Source organism: Stereum hirsutum (assembly GCF_000264905.1).
Source record: "Stereum hirsutum FP-91666 SS1 unplaced genomic scaffold STEHIscaffold_5, whole genome shotgun sequence".
NCBI classification, from domain to species: Eukaryota; Fungi; Basidiomycota; class Agaricomycetes; order Russulales; family Stereaceae; genus Stereum; species Stereum hirsutum.
Genome location: NW_006763135.1, coordinates 1,907,471 through 1,925,782, shown reverse-complemented (window position 1 = coordinate 1,925,782; position 18,312 = coordinate 1,907,471). Strand labels below are relative to the sequence as shown.

The following is an 18,312-nucleotide window of genomic DNA, read 5'->3' as shown; positions in this document are numbered from 1 at the left end:
TGGGAGTCTATACCTCCCAGCTTCAGATGCACGAAGGACCCAGCGAACCGCCGAAAGACCCGGCTTACAGAGCGTATAAGCGCATTGACCCACCTCGAGCCGAAGAAATACGCGCTTCAAAGACATCCAAGCATCCTTGAGCTTCACTGCTCTCGACGTACATCACCGCCCGCAGGATTCAACAATGTTCGACTTTTCCAGCGTCTAGTTTGAAGATTGCATCGCCACGACCAAGCGCACGCTCTTTGTGTTCACTTTCTGCAATGAGATCCTCACCGAACGCGAAACTTTTAGTGTCTCAGATTTACGTTCCACAGTGCGGCCGTGTCTTACACTTCATTGGTGTCGTGCTGAAATTGCCTCCCTGAAGCTGCCCATCCGTACTACATTCCCATTCCGGATTTCAATATCGATGTTGCGGCACCGGCGGGTCAAACCCCCCTGTACTTAGATGCGGGATCTGTATAGGTAAATATCAGAACTGTAGGTGTCAATGATCTTGAATAACTGTGAAATAATTGTCTCTGGTAGGCGTACGAAGACGATGAAAGTGTGAAGCTCCTCACTGACCCGAAGTCTATGTCGCTACTTGCGGATGCAAAGAACCCGAAGGCGTGAATCCGGCCAGCAAGGTTGGTTTCGTCTTTCAACTTGCCTAACTTAGTCGAACAGCCGACGTTGATATGCGGTTGTAGTTCTACCAATCCGGAAAAATTCGTTTCAGCTGTCTGCCATGGACCGCCAGCGCTCGTTGGTGTTCAAGGTATCGACAGTTCGCTGGAACCTGCGCCGAGGAGTCGGAACGGTCGAGTTACGCCTACCTGCTGCATTGTGAGCCAGTCAAGTTCACTCACGTGTAGGACGTACCCTTTCTTCCGGAAGATAAGATGGTACGGTCTTCGAGGAGGCCAGTGAACTCTACAGGGTGAAAGCCGTACTTCGTATCTTTCCTTCCGCGTACTAGTGCTCTGCGCTGATGGACACGTAAAACTCCTACAGCCCAAGGTCTGCTCTCAAAAACCGGCATCCTTAAGGCCCCTGGGCTATCCAATTGTTCAAACATTGGAATCTAAAGATTGACGAACTCCAAATCTGTGGCGACTACTAGTGCAGACAGGTATTCCATGGAATTGCATCAATTCTGTATTTTAATCGCAGTATGAACGATTATTGGCTTGCGGCCCTTAGTAAAAAGCGGTACATCGAGCACTCCTCTCTGAAGGGAATCTTTTGTTCTCGGTGCACAAATCGTCACTAGCGTCTTCACCACACAGGCAAGCTCACAGCTCTGGTCGATGAGTGGCGGTGCACGAGTGAAGATATCGATGGTCCGACAATTTTTCACGAGGGAACCGCCTCCGCTTGGGTTTCTGTGTCTATCATCTAGTAGCTCTCACTCAAACAGTTCCTGAAGCATAGGAAGGATCTCTAGATGGATGCATCTACAAACAGTTAACCGTCAATGACCACTTTCTGTGAGCCAATATGGCGTAGACTTGTGAATGAAGAATCGAAAGGGTATAATTGACTTACTCAACGATAACACTTAGTGCGTATGGTTAGCCTGTCATAATTCGACTGACCGATTCAACATGCTTAGCAATATTCTTACAGTTCCAGGGGCTCAAGGAACCCGGGATACGCATCAATACTTGCCGCTTCAAACAATCCATCGCGATGTTTAGATCAACGCCAGATTTCCGGTATCACATCGGCAGCGAAGCCAAAGATAAGTCGTCCATTCTTGCTTCATTCAGTGCCGGTAACATACATGGCATCATGGGCGGCTATCAGTTTTTAGAGGCCCGCAACATGCCTTTGTTCGTCGACAGGTATTTTCTTAAGCGCTCTGGTTCACTAGAAGCCGCCGCCACATCCCCGATTCCACATAGCTCGCCCTCCACCGAACTCAGGGAATCTTTGGTCTTTCTAACGGATGGGTGCGTCTCGGCTAGTCGAATAAATGTTTCAATACCTCAAACGATTACAACCAGGAGGAGGCCCAGTATCTCCATGTCTGGACTCATATTTTACGGGAGTCTCAGGTAGTTATACACTGCCCTTTTCGGCCATACCGAGAGCTTTCCCCGGCGTTTCGAGCGATTGAGCCGCTCCATAATTGCTTCCCCTCTTGTATGATGGTCCGGAAACTGAGCCGCTCGGTATGCCACTGGAAAAATGTGATTGTTTGGGATCTCGCAGCCCTAAGTCCAGCGGTACATTCAGGGACTACTGACATGATCTTTGCAGAGTCAGAGGGTGAGCTGTACCAGTTATAAAAGAGAGCGAGACATCGTCTACCCTTCCCTCAGCATCCAATCCACTCTACAAGCAACTACTCCTCACTTACACTCTCAAGTTCATTACTATCCTCCACCATGCCTGCTATCATCAGACAGTTCATCCTCCCTGACCTTTTCGCGTTGTCCTCCGCGTTCCCGGACGCCACTAATCCACACTGGAAGCGTGCCTGTACTGAGTCTAGAGACTGGGTCAACAGCTATCGCGTCTTCTCCGACGAGGAGCGCCGTGCTTTCTTCACGCAGGGTCAGAGCGAGCTCCTCTGCTCTCATGCCTACCCCTACGCCGGCTACGAACAGTTCCGCACATGCTGCGACTTCATCAACCTCCTCTTCGTCCTCGACGAGATCAGTGACGAGCAGACCGCAGATGGTGCTTGGGCCACAGGCCGCATCTTTCTCCAGGTACTTCAAGATCCCGAATGGGATGACGGCTCCAAAGTCGCGCAGATGACGAGAGAGTACGTTCATTCAGATCCGCGCAAACTTGATAGGCTATTCTGTCCCGATCGACTGACGCCCTACCTGTTCTGTCTAGCCTCCGAGCCCGCGTGGTTTCTACCGGCGTCAAGCCTCATACCTTCCGTCGGCTCGTGCACATGTGTAGGGACTACATAGCATCTGTCGTCGAGGAGGCGGGGCTCCGAGAGCGCGGCGAAGTCCTTGACATCGAGTCTTACATCGAGCTCCGCCGTAACAACAGCGCCGTCCTTACCTGTTTCGCTCTTATCCCGTAAGTCTGCGCGTTACCGTCCAACCCGACGACCTGATATCTGATCTTCACAAAGATACATCCTTGGTATTGACCTGCCCGATGAGGTCGTCAATGATCCCAATTTCTCTGCGCTCAACCTCGCGGCGGTAGATATGGTCTGCTGGGCCAATGTAAGCCTTGCCTGCTGTATGCCATGGCTCACACTCATCGACTAATTGTCACGCTAACAGGATATCTACTCTTACGACATGGAACAAGCCAAGGGCCTCGAAGGCAACAACATCATGACTGTACTCACGGAGATGCATGGTCTGACCATGCAGGATGCGAGCGACTATGTCGGCGAGCAGTACAAGGCCCTGATGGACCTCTTCCTCGACAACCAAGCTGCCCTTCGATCTTTCGGACCGTCCGTAGATGCTGACGTTCGTCGTTACGTCGATGCTGTCCGCCACTGGCCCCGCGGGAATCTTTCCTGGTCGTTCGAGACGCCTAGGTAAGCATTGACAGCCACAGCTCTGGGGTCTCCTGCCCTTCTAACATTTGTTGGCTTTGATCGTTACAGGTACTTCAGGGAGAAACGGGAGGAGATCGAGAATACCCGCGTGGTGATTCTCAGGCCTCGCCCGGAGCCCAAGATGAAGAGCCAGAATTGATTGGGTCTCGGAATAGCATGCCCTGGTCGCCCATCACCGACTACTTCCTTCCAAATCTGGCCCTTTTCATGTTCGCCACATACTAGCACGACTCGGAACTTGGACTTTTTCTTATTTATATCTTTCTTTTCGTTCTCCGCTTTCACACGAACTCTGTATCAATAGGTCCACTATCTCCAGACTATGCCCATGTTTTGTATCTATATTCGTTCCTACTACCATTTTCATTCCCCGAACATCTCCGCGATTTATTTGGTTCAGAGCGCTACCGATCGAGCCGTGATAACTTATACGTGTTGACCTTTTTTGGACAATTGACTACCCAATCACACCTTTGCATTATTGAACGAATTCGTGTGATATTCGTCGGGCGGATGGAACGGAAACCAGTATTCGAACAAAAACCGAAGTAAAACAACCGGATGAGAGGGGTCGTATAGACATATGGAAATGGAAGGGTAGAACGAGAAAGAAGAACCGTCACCCGGTTGCCCGACGTCGAGATGGGTGGACTGTAGTATACGGGTTGGAAGTTGCCAGGGATAAAGACCACGTTGATCGATAGACAAAGGTGGGTAACATGACGTTGCGGTCTCGTGCGCTGACAATGAATGGAGATAGTATAACAGTGAAGAGAGGAACAAAACGATAGATTAAGTACAGTGGGATATCGGACCAGAGATACTACGACAGGAGGGGAACAAAGCCCCTGGACTTCTACCCAAAGCGGACGCGCGGAGGCTATATACCATCAAGCTTTCAAGTCTCAGCAGAGACCAAACTTGACGGAAAGCAGAGACCATGTAACGCAGGACGGTGGCAGCAGGCCTACGGCGTTACATGGCAAGTGCTGCTTGGAGCTCTTTGAGCTCTGCTTCTTCTTCCTCTTCTTGTGTTCTTGCAGGAGCTGGAAAAGACAAGTCAGTCTCAGTACGTCGACGTATGAAGGTAATTCTGATCAAGATGAATGCGCGGAGTACGGAAGGAAAAGAAAATGTTTGGCACACTTGAAAACGTACTTTCTGATATTCTGGTTGCTCCTGCTGGTTGATGCACTGGTACATGATCTGCACCCATGAGGCGCTCGTTGAGATCCTCCTGTTCCAGCTCCGCCAGTTCCGCCTTCAACTCATCCTGTATAGAAGGCAGTTCAATGGGTATGCATAGATAACAGGAGAGCGGAGATATGTTGATAGATGAATGAACAAATACCTCGTCGACTTCGAGACCAGCGAATGCAGGGTTGGAAATTGCGTCTGAAATTTCGTTTGCCAATTCGCGTTGAGTATTGATCTCGTTCATGGTCGCATCCACAGTATCCATATTCCTATCATCGATGAAGGTGTTGTATGTAGTTGAACGTAGCGCGACCGAATTGACAATAATATCGTGAGTGAAAGGCTGCTATATATTGGTTGCAATGTATTACGCACATGCCGCGATGTATGCTCTTGAGAGCGTCCGATCCCTTCTTCATGGCCTGCATCGTCTCCGCATTGATGTTTGCCGACTCCAGGGTGTTGATCTGGGTCTCAAGTTGCAGTCGCGTACCAGACAGCTTATCCAGCTCGGTCTCGTGCATCTTCTTCCGTCGCAATGCCGCTGTCGCAGCTGTCGTGTGGTAGTTCAGTCAGCACCTTTGTATAAAGATGGTTACCATATAGAACTATTCGTCCGTAATACAGAGTGCAAGGCGACGGACATGTATACGGGGTGTAGGGCTTGTGGCGAGGAATACAACACTTACCGGTCTTGTTCGAAGTGGCGTTGGTCTTTGCTCGCTTGAGCTCCTCATCGATCTTCTTCTGTAGGTAGTCCTCCTTCTTCTCAATCATATGCAGCTGCTCCCGAAGCGTGACGATGGCATCTCGGGCTGACTGCTTGGGATCGCGTCTCCCACCGAAGTAGCTCATGAAAGAGGCCATCATTTCCAGTCCCGAGGGATAATTAGGGTGTGAAAGCACAGGGAGGTTGTACGAAGCTGGGCGAGAGTAAGGCCAAGTTATATGAATCAGAAAGAGTCAATGCTTTGTGTGCCGCAGCGTGAGTCTGTGAGTGTTCGGGCGAGCAAGCCAAATCCGGTGACGCAGGTCTGCATAGAGATAGTCGGATATGGCTAATAACTCTCACGGTCGCGTACAGTACTTTATCCAGTGACACAGCGCCACACTTTAGCCTCCTTCAGCCTCCTTCAGCACAATTCTTAGTTTTTGCTTCGCCGAATAATAGTGCGTACATGATTTCCATCTCTTTTCAGAATAATTGAACCGTACATGGAAGGACTGAGTATATAGAGGATCGTTATGTTGCCTGGTACCACCCGTGATTAGAGTAGGTACCTAAAGCCTTTCTCTGTGATCCCCTTCTCCAATTCCTCTTCCTCCAGCTTCTTGTTCAAGTGGCTCAAATACATCCGATATATCCAGAGCATCACGATAGTCAGACCGAAGCACGCGATGCATATCGCGTACGAATTGCGGTATGTTGGTCCCCATCCGGTAGGCCAAACATAACTTTGCGAAACAAGGAGACGTGAGGTTGTAGTTTTTCAGGAGAGCGAGACAATGGTACTCACGATCCAGCGACGTTTCCAAGTTGCGAGAACGCGTTGATGAACGCAAGTGCCACAGCGCGCTTCGATGGAGGTCGCGGAAACGAGTTGCTCAGCCAGGCGTAGAAACACACGAAACCCGCGTAAGACTGTGCCATCAAAAACCTATCATTCGAGTCAATAAGGAAATGGGCGCAGCAATCGAACGACTAGGATTCGAATGACTCACAGTGAAACGTATCGTGCGGCGGTGTTCATGGTGGCGATGGCGATGATAAATCCCAGGATCCCTAGGGCGAGCGAACCACTGATGTGCCAGAACCGCTCCCCTGTCTTATCCGAATGTCTTTAAAAAATACTGTTAAGCTGAGTGCCTGGTAAAGAGTAGACCGGTGTTTCGGCGCACCTCGACAGCAGCAAAGCTGCCACAGCCGCTACAATGAACGGAGGCGCGCACAGCACCAGTGTTATAGTCGTCCCAAAACCCATTGTCGCGCTCAATGTCGGGAAGAAGGCGTTGAAGGACAGGCCAACGACGTTGCTTGTCATAGTCAAGGCGAGCCAATAGACTTTCCAATCTGTCATCGCAAGCCTCAATCCGTAACCATGACCTTCGTGCTCCGTCTCTCCCTGGTCACCAATACCTGCATAGTCAGATGCCATGCGCTTGAGGGCCAAGGATCGTTCGAGCGGGCTAAGCCATCTTGTCGTCGTTGGGAAGTCTGGGAGAATGAAGATGGCGCAGATGGCGAAGAAAATTGTGAGCGCGCCTTCGATGTAAAAGAGCCATCTATGGGACGGATAATCAAGGAAATTTAGAAGAGTGGGACACATGATAATAGGAGGGCTGACCTCCAAGCAGCGTGACCCAGGGCACCTTGCATTCTGCTCAGGATTCCGCTTGCCATGAGAGATCCAAAAGCATTACTGATGATATTGCCGCTATAGAGAATAGCTGTGCGTACTCCCAGCTCTTGTTTTGTATACCATTTCGAAAGCAGAAATAGAGCGCCCGGGAAAAATGCGGCCTCGACGAAACCAAGGAAGAACCGAGTAAGAAGCGCACCAACGAAGCTAAATGGAGAATGAGAGACGATACTTGTTTGATATATTTGATATATCTACGACATACTTCGTTGTGACTCCTGTCAAGCACTTTAAAACGACTGAGCAAATAGTTTGGACAAGGATGACATGGACCAAGCGTACAGATATCATTCCCCATATCATCATGCAACAGGGCAGGTAGATGGATGGCCTTCCTGTCCAGTTAAGAAACATGTTGCTATCGTTGAAGATGGTAATTAGGATGCGAATGAGGAAGAGAGTACATATCGGGGACGTACGAAGGTATCTGACATAGAATATAGCCGACATATAGGATAGACAGCAAGGTGGCAAACTCTGTACCCTTCAGGTGAAGGTCGGACTCGAGCCCCTTCAACCTCGCGGCACTATACGGCATAATTAAATTATTGAAGAAACGGTTAAGATTATAAGGGCTTAACGCACGCCGCATTGTTGCGATCTATCTAAATTCACGAATACGACTCACAGTTAGTTGTTCTCTTCCAAAAACGAGAACGGATGTATCGACCACATACATAGTTGAGGATGTAGACAATCACAAGGATGAACATCCTTAGATCGAGCTTCCAAAGTAGCTTTCTCTCCAGTTTCCTCCTCTCCTCATACCCACCAAACTCTGCATCAGGATCGTCATCGATGACTTGCTTCACTGAGGGCGAAGGAGAACGTTTTTCTTCGACATCGGCCTCTCGCTCCGGGGTTATCTGCTCGGCTTGTGGAGACATGCCAGTGCTTCACAAAGTGAGAATAATGCCGCAGTATCAGATGGGTACTAGTTCGCTGGGGAGAAGAGTTGGCGACTGGCTGGACGACTCGAGTTTAAAAGGTACTCGAGACTCCGACCACGACTATCCATGAGAGTAACTCCGACGTATCTGCATATTGCTGCCCGGGTGGATAGTCACAAGGGCAGCTCGTTGGCGGCTCAAGAGTGTTAGCAAGGACTTCCCGGGTTAAAGTTCGTGAACAACAGACTCGGAAACCTGGCGCGCGTGATGTCATGCCATTAGAGCGCCGGCATCTTGGGCAAGGTAAACACTCTCACGTGGTGATAGTTCCGTGTCCGCGACCGTATCATACGACTTTACCTCTTGAACTACCATGGCCCCCAACGTATTGCCAGGCGCGTACGGCGCCCTATTCCTTTGGTTGGAACCAGGTGTGTTTTTTCACTTTCGTCCCTTCTAAGAATTTATTGACGTTTCTGTTCGTCGAACAGTATCGACAGTCGCCCCCGCTTTCTTGACTTGGTTCTTCCCGGGAGTTCGATGGTTCCACCATCAGCTTATACCTTCATCTGCGCCAGTACCTAGTATCCTCGACGCCCGCTCCACTATGGCCATATTTCAGCTAGTAAACTGTGGGTTTAACAGCCTTCGCATCAAATTTGGTCGGACATAACCGGTTTCTCGCAGGTTACATGCTCCTGGGGCTCCTCGAGTCCTTGGGCTTCCGAGCTGTGAAAGATGCTCTTCCAGACAATCCAAAGGCACAAGAACGTATCATCGGTGCAAGTCTATTTGCCATGGCTGTTGCAGATGTGAGTTAACCATTTAGAAGAGGGTTTACTAGCTTGACTGCGCTCTTTGTGGACTCATCCACATGCCATGAACGACCTTGTAGGTAACTCAGTGAGTGTTCCCGCTTAGTTGTGTAGCTGACTGCGCTGACATTTTGTTAGCATCATGGCGAGCTTCATAGGCTTGCCGGATGATCTCAAGTATGACTTTGCCTCTTGGAATCCAATGACCCATGGCAACATCAGCTTTGTTGTCTTCCTACTGGGGATGAGGTAAGTGTGGCCACTATCAGACATCTTGACCGTTACATTTACTGTATGCTTCACAGGATTGCCTGGTTCGTGGGTGTGAGTCGGAAGACTTATTACTATGGAAAGCATGCCACGAAAATCGAGAAGGATTCAAAAGCTTCATAAGGCCCCGGCCCTTCTACAGAAGCAATGTTTATATCCTCTGTGTGTGCTTTCACATGCTCCATGCTGTTTTTTGTGGGCTCAGTTGAATATATGTTATTTGAATATCAGTTTTGTACAATGCTACGGGTTGTGTCTGAAGTGGCGGATTAGATGTTACGTTTCCCTTCTCACCAGAAATATCAATAACATGGTCTGAGTACTCATCTAAGGCTCGAAAGCTCACCGCCGTAGAGCAATAAATTAAGCAAACTGAAATACGCATTTCCTTAACGAAGAGACACATTTACGAGGAGCATGAATGGCTAATTGTGTGGCGCAGCGTGTGGCCCAACTGCCTTCGGTATTTCAAAGCGGATTACCGACGCATTGGCCCAAGCTCGGACTTCGCGCATCTCAACCTTTCGCTCATCTTCCACCATCTCCTCTCCCTTCACGCTCAGAGTCATACGTGCCCGCCACACGTATACTGCTGCCATTATGGCTACTTCTACCAGTGTTGAAATAATTGACCTTACCAATTCACCGCCCCCCGAACCAATCACGATCGACGATTCCGACAATGAACTACCGTTACCGGAACCTGATACTCTCTCACCGAACAAGTCCAAGTCACGGTCCAAGAGGGAAAAATCGCGTAAAGCTTCTAAATCGCGCAAGACTACTATTACTGAATCACCTCGCCGAGTTGAACGCGCCGGGGCGCGTGACGCGAAGGATGGGCGGCGGGACGAGAAACGAGAGGACAAGGCATCGGGACGGATGAAGAAGTCGTCAGCGGAGCAGATAGGCAATCAAGGAAGCGAGGCTCAAGGTGGAAGAGAAGAAGGGGAAGTCGAAGAGGAGGCGTCTGGTCGTTCAAAGAAGAGAGAGAGGAAACACCGCAGCGGGGAAGACGAACAGGCCTTGGAAATCGCGGACGACCAGCTATTCTTTATCGACACAAAACCTATCGCAGTTCCTCGGGTCGATGAGAATCAGACCGCTGGGCCATCCACAAACACATTACTTTTGGGAGCACCATCTAAACCGGACTCTGACGCTTCCAAGTTGCTTTTGCCTGCTCATGTCACTATATGGGACCTTGACTTTGGTGTCGACTCTGCGGCACCTGTGGACATCATTCTTCCCACCGAAAAAGACTCGGATACTGAGTCATATATAGAACATCTTGACTACGATGATCGTCCAGTGAGTCCTCCTTTGCTGTGATATTGGTTTCCACCTGACTCCTGGCCAAAAGGCACAGCGATATTTTGATGAACAGAAGGCCGAGGACTCTAAGCCGACGAGCTTCGTATGTAAGAAGTGCGGTGTCAAGAACGATCACAAGACTTGGGAGTGTCGAACACAAATTGTGCGTGTCCCGTCAGCGCCACACTATTTGCACGCTAGTTGAGCAGCGCTGATCTCGTTACTCTTTGACCAGTGTTTGACGTGCGGGGCTCGTGACGAGCATTCAACTTATGGCTGCCCGGTCAGTGAAGGATCTCTCTTCTTTCTGGTAAATCTCATGGTCCATTTTGCAGGTTAGCAAAGTTTGCTTCACGTGTAATATGAAGGGGCATTTGAACAGGGTGAGCGGTGGAAATTTGCCCATCTTCTTACCACCCGCTTACGGCAGGACTTGCGCTCCAGGATTGTCCAAATCGCGCAATTGCACACTCCATGGCTGCGGACAAATATCATGATTGTGATCGTTGTGGGTCGCAAAACCATACTACACAAGTAGGTAGCCCCGCTATGTGCATATACACGGTGATCGCTCAATGTCATTTATCCCCTTGCGTTCGATTTTATGTAGGAATGTCCAACTTTGTGGCGCCAATATGTCTATGTCACCGACAACGAGCGAAACGATATCTTGAGACAGCGAGAAGAGATGCGAGCACTAGGACTCGGCCAGGGTGGCGAAGGGTACATCGCGGGAGATGATTGGTGTTACAATTGTGGAAGCGCTAATCATCTAGGCGATGTGAGCCTTTCCCCTTCTGCCCCTCTCCTGTCGTTACTTATATTAGTTATCTTTCAGGACTGCGAGGTCCTTCGACATCCACCCGACTTCCCCATAGAGCCGTCCGCGTTCAGCTCCTACAACACACTTTCTGGGCCTTTCTCCGACTCACCCGCACAGATCGAGCGCCATAGACGCGAACTTCGAGATTGGGAGAACGACACCACCATTCCGGACCGCTGGGACTCTAACGCTCCTAACAACGTTGGCAGACAAGCGAAGGACAAGAACAGAGCCCGACTGGCGCAGCGTGCACAGGAACTCGAGGAAGACGAAGGTGACGACTGGTTTGGCAACCCTAGGAACGCTAGGAGTCGAGGCGTACCACCTTCTGCACCTTCAGGCCCTCGCGATCGCAGCAAGAGCGGTGGTGGTGGATTTGGAGGATTTGTGCAAGGCCCGGCACCTGCAAAGAAGATGACATTCGGCAACTTTGGGCAGAAACAGGCGGATTCATCCTCTTCGAGCCGTGGGCGCGACTATGGCAGGAATGTGGACGAAGGACGGTCGAGGAAGCCAAGCCTTGTAGAGCGGCTGCAGGGTGATGGCGAATTGAAGATACGGGGCGCATCGTCTTCTTCGTCGAGTAAGCGGAAGTACGATGATCATCGAGATGACGAGCGTGGGTACTATAGGGACAACAGGAGAGACAGGGAGAGCGATAAGGAGAGAAGGAGGGATTGGGACAGAGAGTATGAGCGAGCAGATCGGGATCGTTATGGCCATCGTGACGGTGGGTATAGCGGTGGGTACAGCGGTAGTAGACGAGACGACAGGGGGCCGAAGTACAAGGGTGGGTATTCCCGGTGAACGGAGCTGTCTTCACCCAACTCCTTGCTACGGGCCTGCTGCGCGGTCGCATTTGAGCATGGATGTAATGTGATGACTGGGTGTAACATATGTTACCGGCCGCGATCAGCAGGAAAGCAAAATATTGTGGATGGGGCCATACCTTTGGGGGCCTTCCACCTCTTTGAGGTCCACATCGTTATAGTCATGCAAAGGAAAAGACAACAGAGCCCTCGTTGTCTAATGGTTATGACGTCAGACTTCTACCATTATAGGCATCTGGAGGTTGCGAGTTCGAGTCTCGCCGGGGGTAGTTGGTAACTTGTTTTGTGTAGCTGACCACTTGTTTTGCTTTGAATAGGGACTATCAAGTAGATTGCAGATAAAGACCTCAAAACTTTGCGCACAGATTGCAATGTTGAAATTGCAGGTGACATAAGGGTAGAAGTACTGAGACGGGGAGAGCAAATATCACTATGTAGGCTCATAATCGCAGACGAAAATTGCATCATAGCGCAAGTCCAAAAGATGGCGAGACAACAAAGGTTTGTATTGGTTTGGTTGGTTGGTTGATTGACTGGCAGGTCTGTTTATGTAAGGTAGAATATTGTAAGATGATGTGTATGATGGAGATTTCGCTGATGTTGAAAGTGATGGAGATGAGGGGGCAAGGATAGGCGAGGGTGGGAAGGAGCGGGTGAGGATAGAAAGAGTGCGGGATCAAGTCGGTAGATGGGATGAGGAAAGGAAGTATTGACGGGAGAGGGAGCGCGGACGGTGACGATCGACTTGCAAAGGAACAACTATCTTCACGACTACAGAAACGGACCTTGAGTATCCCAGAAGCAAGAACCATGAGGAAGAGGACCGAATATATGTGACAATGGGCTGGAAACAGAATAACAAAAGATTTCAAGGATACGACAGAAGAAGAACCAGAATAATATAAAAACAGATGAAAACGAGGTCCGTAAAGCGAACAAATAACAAGACAAAAACGGGTTCTCTAGGGCAAACGATTGCACAAACCGAGAAGAGTCTGCGTGCCGAGCAAGGAAAGTGCTATGAGGTGAAGCCCCGGATGCCTAGGACGTGTCGTACGTCGCTTGTAAACCGCAGCGAGTCGAGCACGGGTAGGAGATCGAGTAATGCCTCGTCGTGTGGGTCATGCGTCCAGCCTTCGATTGGGATTCCATTAGCTGCACGGAATGAACGGACATCATTAGCTTTGTGCCCGATTAGCTACTGGGTAGCTGCACTTACTTTCATTGACGACATAGCAAACGGGAGAATTGTCTATAAGACAGACTCTTGAAAGATCTTGCTCTATAATGGACAAGTCCTTCGTGTACGAGCCGTTTGGCATGAGCGTACAGGACTGGTGTACCATCCGATGGTCAGCATGGGCCACTCGTGACTCTCTGCCACAGGATACACACCTCTCGAAAGAACCGACGCCCGAGGATACCACGCCCGGCATCCAACCAGTCAATGACCGGATCAGCGTACTCCTGCATCGAGGCAGTGAAGATGACCAGAGTGTACCAAGCTGACACCTGTAGATGTGGATTCGTTAGCCAACCTAATCAAAGTCAGAGCACGGCTCGGCGCACCTTTCTCAAGAAGTAATCTACATAAGGCCTTTTGTAGACGTGATAACACGTGCTACGCCCTCCGAGGACGACCTCGACCATGTGGCTCTTGCTCGCTCTTCTGCTGTTCCCCAATCCTAACCCACTCAGTCCCAGCCCGCCGAGAAGCCCGCCAGAACCGGAGGCATTATACAAGGGACGAGAGGTGGAATGTATGAGGGTTTCGTCAAGGTCAAGGACCAGTGTCTTCTGCATGTGAAAGGGAGTGGTCTTACGAGTGGCGGGGAGGCCAGGGTTAAGGGATATTGATGTCGGAGTAGGTGTACGAGAAGGTGTTGTGGACTGTTGTGACTGTGAAAAGGGAAACAGGGAAGATGCAAGCGGATGTGGCAGTAGAGTCTGAGAGTTTGAATGAAAGGGCGAATCCGAGTGTGCAGCAACTGGTAAACCTTCGACAAGTGTTGAGTCTGTTTGCGAGCGTATTGTGGGTGGCGGGTGAGGTGGCCCCGAATTTGGTACCGACGAGTTTGTTGTCGGTGAAGGGTCGTTCACATGTTGCATCATGATCAATGGTTGTTTCTCTTCATCTCCCTCACCCTCGCCTTCACTCTCCTTCTCGGTCTCGTTGGGGTCACCGCCGTCCGCACCTCCTCTGACGTGTGCACCTCGCGCAGTCCGGCCTCCCCGCAGACCATCACCATGCCATGCTCTAATTCTAACCTTCACGGAGGCGGCTGCCGCGCATATGCTATTCCAAAGCAGCAAAATAACCCTCACGAAAAATATTCGATGGAATAGGCTCTGGCGCTGTATCTGAGACTTGGCTCGAATAGATGAAGATCGCTTTGGTCGTCGTGGCAATACAGTAGGTGATGGCTGAAGTGAAGGCATGGCCACTGGAGACGATGAAGTTGACGGTGAAGAGGTGGAAGCGGAAGTTTCAGATGACGAAGCCGTTGACGAAGACGAAGTGCCCGCCTTGGAAGACGGTGTGGGGATCCGTGCCGGCGAGGTAAGGGTACGACGGGGTACTGGTGGGGGAGCAACGAGTGCTTTCAGCGACCAAGCAGTAGGAGATCCCTTGCGTATGCGATCTTTGCGAGAGCCTTGGGATTCATTGTGGAGACGGGTGAGATCTTCGGCTGATGAGGACGGGCTGGGGACTGGGGTATGTTTCGGAGAGTTGGGGAGGCTGTAGATCTTAAGAGGCGGATGCTCTGAGCTCGGTGTCGACGGCGGCGTTTTTGCCGAGGCGAGGACGTCGAACTGACGAGAAAGATAGCTTAGCGAGTTCATCGTCGCTAGCGACGACGGCGAGCAAGGGGAAAAGCCAGTGCGGAGGAGAGCTGAGGGGTATGTACGGAGGAAAGCTAGAAGCGCGTCTGCAACGTGACCCAATGTCCAATTCGTAATCCGCGTCCTCTCCAAATGTCAATCGTCCGATCACAGCAAGCACAAGGAAACGGCCAAACAACGTGTTCTCTCTGCCTGCCGCCCGTTCACTGAACAGTGTCTTTAAATTCACCGTAAATCACTTGAATATTCGACGGAATGGACTTGTACATTGGACCCCATCCCGACAACGTTCATCGACATCGATAGATTATAGATCGCTATGTACATGCCCCCTCCACGAGTTTATCCACCGCGCCCCACGCTCTCTCCTAAGCAGAAGCAGAAGAAGAAGATCTCTCGATAACGCTGACCATAGCGTAGTCCAATGGACTCGCGTAAAAATCCCCATGTGCGAGAGTAGCTTTGCTAGCTTTCCCACAACATTCAAGCTTATTGATGAGTCGAAAGTAGGCGCTGTTATCCTGTTTCAAAGCCGCGAACGTGCCCATGCTGAATCGCCCCTATCCGAATCACCCGCGTACTTCACAAGTTCGGGCCTCAGCTGGTCCAAGCTTGTGACACCCATCAACTGCATCCCTGTTACAATTTCTTCGCGCAGGACTGTGCAACGGGAACCCCAATCCCCAACAAGCAAACAAACAAACAAACAAGTAAAAGAGGTTAGCACCCATTGCCAGCTCACCGGATCATATGGCAAAGATGGAATAAAAATGGAATGGTGCCACTGGAACGACGCAGGAAAAGAATAGGACTGACTTTGCACGACACGCCGGCATCCCTCTTCCCCGTACAATGCATTTGCGTACAAGAACGCTCGACCGAGTCCTACACCGCGTGCGCCGAGACAGAGAGCTTTCAACACATCCGTCCCGCGTGTGACGCCACCGTCAATGTACACCTCGAATTTCGGATCGTCCAGAATGTCAGGTCGACGTTGCCGCAGCTCGTGCAGCACGGTGATGGGCGCTGGCGAGCTAGGTGGTGGATGTCAATAACTTACGGTAAATGATATCCGCTAGAAAAAGCTCTTACTAGTCTAACTCTCTACCACCGTGGTTTGAGAGCACGATACCCTGAACATTATACTTGTCGTAGGCTATCTCCGCATCCTATCATGAAATAAGAGAAGTCGCGTCAGCACTAGAGTACGGATGTATATTAGGGCCTTACCTCAACACATTGGATGCCTTTAAGAACTAGAGGGAGACCCCAGTGTTTCTGTATCCACGGAATGTCGTCCCCTGTGATTGAGCGGATATGAGCAGGGACAAACAGAACAAAGTGTCTCATAGAACTCACAGCAAACATCCGGATCCTGATACCCACTAATAGCCTGTTCGTCCGCAATATCAGTTAGGCAGACGTTCACAACCTGGGCCACCAACTCACCAATGCCACACCAGCTCCTGCGCCCTCATTGTCTTTTCCACCCATCGCAGGCCCCGAAAAATCGCCTTTCGCTCTTTGATCTAGCTCCCTTTTACCAGCCACGGCAGCATCAACTGTGACGAACAATGCCTTGAAGGCGCTTGCAGCGCTGGGGCCAACAGCTTGACGGACTTTCTGAAGATGTTCGACGGTAGCTGAACGATCACGGTTGACGTAGAGTTGAAATATTAGGGGCTGAGTTGGGAGAAGGACAGATGTGATCTCCGAGAGCGAACAGGAGGAATTGCTACTGATCTATTGAATCGAGAGTTGGTTGAGCTTAGACTGAACGGTGATACGAAACCATGTTTGAGTACGTACGCCCTGGAGAATTCCCTCCGCACCAGCCGCTCGTGTGAGGTTCATTTCACCATCCGGATGGCCTAGGCGTGCCAGAGCTGCGGGCGCAATCAAAATGGGCAGAGTAGTCGGTAAGCCGAGCATAGTCGTGGATGTTGAGACGCGTGAAATCTTGTTGAGTCTAACCAAATTATGAGGTCGATATCACAGCCGGTGTTATAAATGGGAGAAGACCTACACCCGTGGCCGGAACCAGAACCTTTTGAACGCATTACGGTTCTCCCAGAAAGCTACATTTAGAATAGTAATCGTCAACAACTGTCTACGCCACATACGACTGTGGTCGACCGATATAGGGGCACTCAACTATTCTCATCATCACCAGCAGACCGGTAGTATCCCCAGGCAGTAGACGTAAGAACACCCTTCGCGAGTTCTTCCATCTCGGCCAGATTTAACACTGCGCTTGGTGGTGGCAATGTTGCTCTAGCCTCCGCTATTCGGATGTCTTCTTCTGAGGGACCGGTCAAGTCCTTAGGTACTGTTGTGGGGTCGATGGAACCAATATGAGCTCCTGGCGGTAGCATGGCTAATGTGCCCGGTGGGTGGATGGGCTTGAATGCCTTGCTATTTAAAATGGTCAAGTTCTCGGTGTGAGAGAGACCAAGACCGATATGAAGGGAGAAGAGGTGCGGTGTAAGTAGAGTAGCTCACGTCGCGTCCTGTCCAGCCTGTTTCATCAAAGGACCAACACCACCTGGGTGGATGTCCACTATCTCCGTAGCGTCGTACACCTCTCCATCAATCAAGACCCAGACCGACTTTCGAGTATTGTGCTCGGAAAGCTCAGCCCAGGAGACAAGGCGCCCCTTAGGTTCTTGGGGTGCGTCGGAGTTCATCCTTGAGTGGGAGTTTTCGTCGTCGAGATGAATTGGGTGAAGAAAGGCCTGTATGTAGGAAGGTGTAAGCATCAAAACTCCAGGCTGGCAGTCGAGGAGGCTCTCGAGGCTCTGAGAATGTTCGAGGTTCAAGTCTCTACAATATTGCTTAATGGGCCTAAAGACAAGCTTCATTGCCTCTACAAGAACCGACTTTTCACAGATGGCGAGTATCGACTATCCTACACGCATGCACCATTGCCTTCTATCTCACACGAGCAACATGATTGAATGAAGTTACTCACCAAGAGACCAAGTAACGACGCTGCAGACGCCGTTAATCCTATAGCGAGTAGTCGTACGACCCGTCCAGAGGACCGGTTGAGCGTTCTATAATCTCTACCCTTGCTAAGGCCACCCTTTGGTCGAAAACTCCCAAGGCCTCTCTTCTGCAGGACGACCAGACCCGGTGACCGAGACTCAATGAAGGAAGCACGACCCAAAAAGCCATCGGCGTGGCGAGAACGTAAGAGTCCAAATCCCATACTAGCGAGACGCGACATGCCCAGGGGACTCCAGTGCGCTCTGGAGATATGATCCGTATAATCCAAGGAGAGAAGAAGAGGAGGAAAGGGGGTAAGAAATGGCGGACATTTCGAAAGCACTGTCACTTTATTGCGGGGAGCACGTATAACGACTGGAGGTTGCGGA

General features: G+C 50.5%; 7 protein-coding genes and 1 non-coding gene across 8 annotated transcripts; 4 read left to right on the top strand and 4 right to left on the bottom strand.

Annotated features, from left to right (window-relative positions):
- Positions 1–2,378: 2,378 nt before the first annotated feature.
- STEHIDRAFT_146390 (terpenoid synthase) lies at positions 2,379–3,970 on the top strand (the record flags this gene model as incomplete). Its single annotated transcript, XM_007302926.1, has 5 exons — positions 2,379–2,761; positions 2,839–3,033; positions 3,089–3,185; positions 3,246–3,511; positions 3,581–3,970. The coding sequence occupies 5 exons, from the start codon at positions 2,379–2,381 to the stop codon at positions 3,669–3,671; spliced, it is 1,032 nt and encodes a 343-aa protein (XP_007302988.1). The 3' UTR covers positions 3,672–3,970.
- Positions 3,971–4,057: 87 nt separating this feature from the next.
- On the bottom strand, positions 4,058–5,727 carry STEHIDRAFT_146389 (vacuolar-sorting protein SNF7). Its single transcript, XM_007302925.1, has 5 exons — positions 5,419–5,727; positions 5,105–5,282; positions 4,884–4,998; positions 4,691–4,805; positions 4,058–4,578 (listed from the first exon to the last, which is right to left on the bottom strand). The coding sequence occupies exons 1-5, from the start codon at positions 5,597–5,599 to the stop codon at positions 4,508–4,510; spliced, it is 660 nt and encodes a 219-aa protein (XP_007302987.1). The 5' UTR covers positions 5,600–5,727; the 3' UTR covers positions 4,058–4,507.
- A 133-nt stretch (positions 5,728–5,860) lies between these two features.
- On the bottom strand, positions 5,861–8,076 carry STEHIDRAFT_77331 (sugar transporter). Its single transcript, XM_007302401.1, has 10 exons — positions 7,827–8,076; positions 7,735–7,754; positions 7,569–7,676; positions 7,432–7,507; positions 7,355–7,377; positions 7,075–7,296; positions 6,629–7,012; positions 6,452–6,568; positions 6,247–6,387; positions 5,861–6,184 (listed from the first exon to the last, which is right to left on the bottom strand). Exons 1-10 carry the CDS (start codon positions 8,034–8,036, stop codon positions 5,998–6,000), a joined length of 1,488 nt encoding a protein of 495 aa, XP_007302463.1. The 5' UTR covers positions 8,037–8,076; the 3' UTR covers positions 5,861–5,997.
- A 336-nt stretch (positions 8,077–8,412) lies between these two features.
- On the top strand, positions 8,413–9,358 carry STEHIDRAFT_167669 (uncharacterized protein; the record flags this gene model as incomplete). Its single annotated transcript, XM_007302924.1, has 6 exons — positions 8,413–8,470; positions 8,531–8,671; positions 8,727–8,851; positions 8,935–8,942; positions 8,993–9,103; positions 9,160–9,358. 6 exons carry the CDS (start codon positions 8,413–8,415, stop codon positions 9,245–9,247), a joined length of 531 nt encoding a protein of 176 aa, XP_007302986.1. The 3' UTR covers positions 9,248–9,358.
- A 354-nt stretch (positions 9,359–9,712) lies between these two features.
- On the top strand, positions 9,713–12,422 carry STEHIDRAFT_138700 (uncharacterized protein; the record flags this gene model as incomplete). The annotated part of the gene is made up of 8 exons (XM_007302923.1): positions 9,713–10,435; positions 10,488–10,601; positions 10,674–10,721; positions 10,774–10,821; positions 10,883–10,972; positions 11,049–11,219; positions 11,277–12,051; positions 12,409–12,422. Exons 1-8 carry the CDS (start codon positions 9,725–9,727, stop codon positions 12,420–12,422), a joined length of 1,971 nt encoding a protein of 656 aa, XP_007302985.1. The 5' UTR covers positions 9,713–9,724.
- STEHIDRAFT_t122 lies at positions 12,277–12,360 on the top strand. Its single transcript has one exon. It is a non-coding gene; the product is annotated as a tRNA-Arg (tRNA).
- Positions 12,423–13,109: 687 nt separating the features above from the next.
- Positions 13,110–13,741, bottom strand: STEHIDRAFT_54802 (NLI interacting factor; the record flags this gene model as incomplete). Its single annotated transcript, XM_007302289.1, has 4 exons — positions 13,110–13,246; positions 13,311–13,425; positions 13,487–13,603; positions 13,661–13,741. 4 exons carry the CDS (start codon positions 13,739–13,741, stop codon positions 13,110–13,112), a joined length of 450 nt encoding a protein of 149 aa, XP_007302351.1.
- A 1,528-nt stretch (positions 13,742–15,269) lies between these two features.
- STEHIDRAFT_95507 (uncharacterized protein) lies at positions 15,270–18,133 on the bottom strand. Its single transcript, XM_007302922.1, has 11 exons — positions 17,907–18,133; positions 17,438–17,670; positions 17,091–17,350; positions 16,962–17,013; positions 16,745–16,904; positions 16,385–16,678; positions 16,295–16,328; positions 16,166–16,236; positions 16,028–16,104; positions 15,752–15,969; positions 15,270–15,595 (listed from the first exon to the last, which is right to left on the bottom strand). Exons 2-11 carry the CDS (start codon positions 17,620–17,622, stop codon positions 15,462–15,464), a joined length of 1,485 nt encoding a protein of 494 aa, XP_007302984.1. The 5' UTR covers positions 17,623–17,670; positions 17,907–18,133; the 3' UTR covers positions 15,270–15,461.
- Between the last annotated feature and the right edge of the window lie 179 nt (positions 18,134–18,312).

What these genes read in the sequence shown, in the direction of transcription:
- STEHIDRAFT_146389 (XM_007302925.1), bottom strand. Translation starts at nt 5,599, where the DNA reads ATGATGGCCTCTTTCATGAGCTACTTCGGTGGGAGACGCGATCCCAAG. An exon ending in AAGAGCATACATCGCGGCAT is followed by an intron (nt 4,999 to 5,104) that starts GTGCGTAATACA and finishes CATCGATGATAG; the next exon opens with GAATATGGATACTGTGGATG. An exon ending in AGCAACCAGAATATCAGAAA is followed by an intron (nt 4,579 to 4,690) that starts GTACGTTTTCAA and finishes TGTCTTTTCCAG; the next exon opens with CTCCTGCAAGAACACAAGAA.
- STEHIDRAFT_77331 (XM_007302401.1), bottom strand. Translation starts at nt 8,036, where the DNA reads ATGTCTCCACAAGCCGAGCAGATAACCCCGGAGCGAGAGGCCGATGTC. An exon ending in ATTCTATGTCAGATACCTTC is followed by an intron (nt 7,508 to 7,568) that starts GTACGTCCCCGA and finishes CTTCAACGATAG; the next exon opens with CAACATGTTTCTTAACTGGA. An exon ending in GCCGCACGATACGTTTCACT is followed by an intron (nt 6,388 to 6,451) that starts GTGAGTCATTCG and finishes CTCGAATGATAG; the next exon opens with GTTTTTGATGGCACAGTCTT.
- STEHIDRAFT_95507 (XM_007302922.1), bottom strand. Translation starts at nt 17,622, where the DNA reads ATGAACTCCGACGCACCCCAAGAACCTAAGGGGCGCCTTGTCTCCTGG. An exon ending in TCAGGATCCGGATGTTTGCT is followed by an intron (nt 16,237 to 16,294) that starts GTGAGTTCTATG and finishes GCTCAATCACAG; the next exon opens with GGGACGACATTCCGTGGATA. An exon ending in AAGGCATCCAATGTGTTGAG is followed by an intron (nt 16,105 to 16,165) that starts GTAAGGCCCTAA and finishes ATTTCATGATAG; the next exon opens with GATGCGGAGATAGCCTACGA.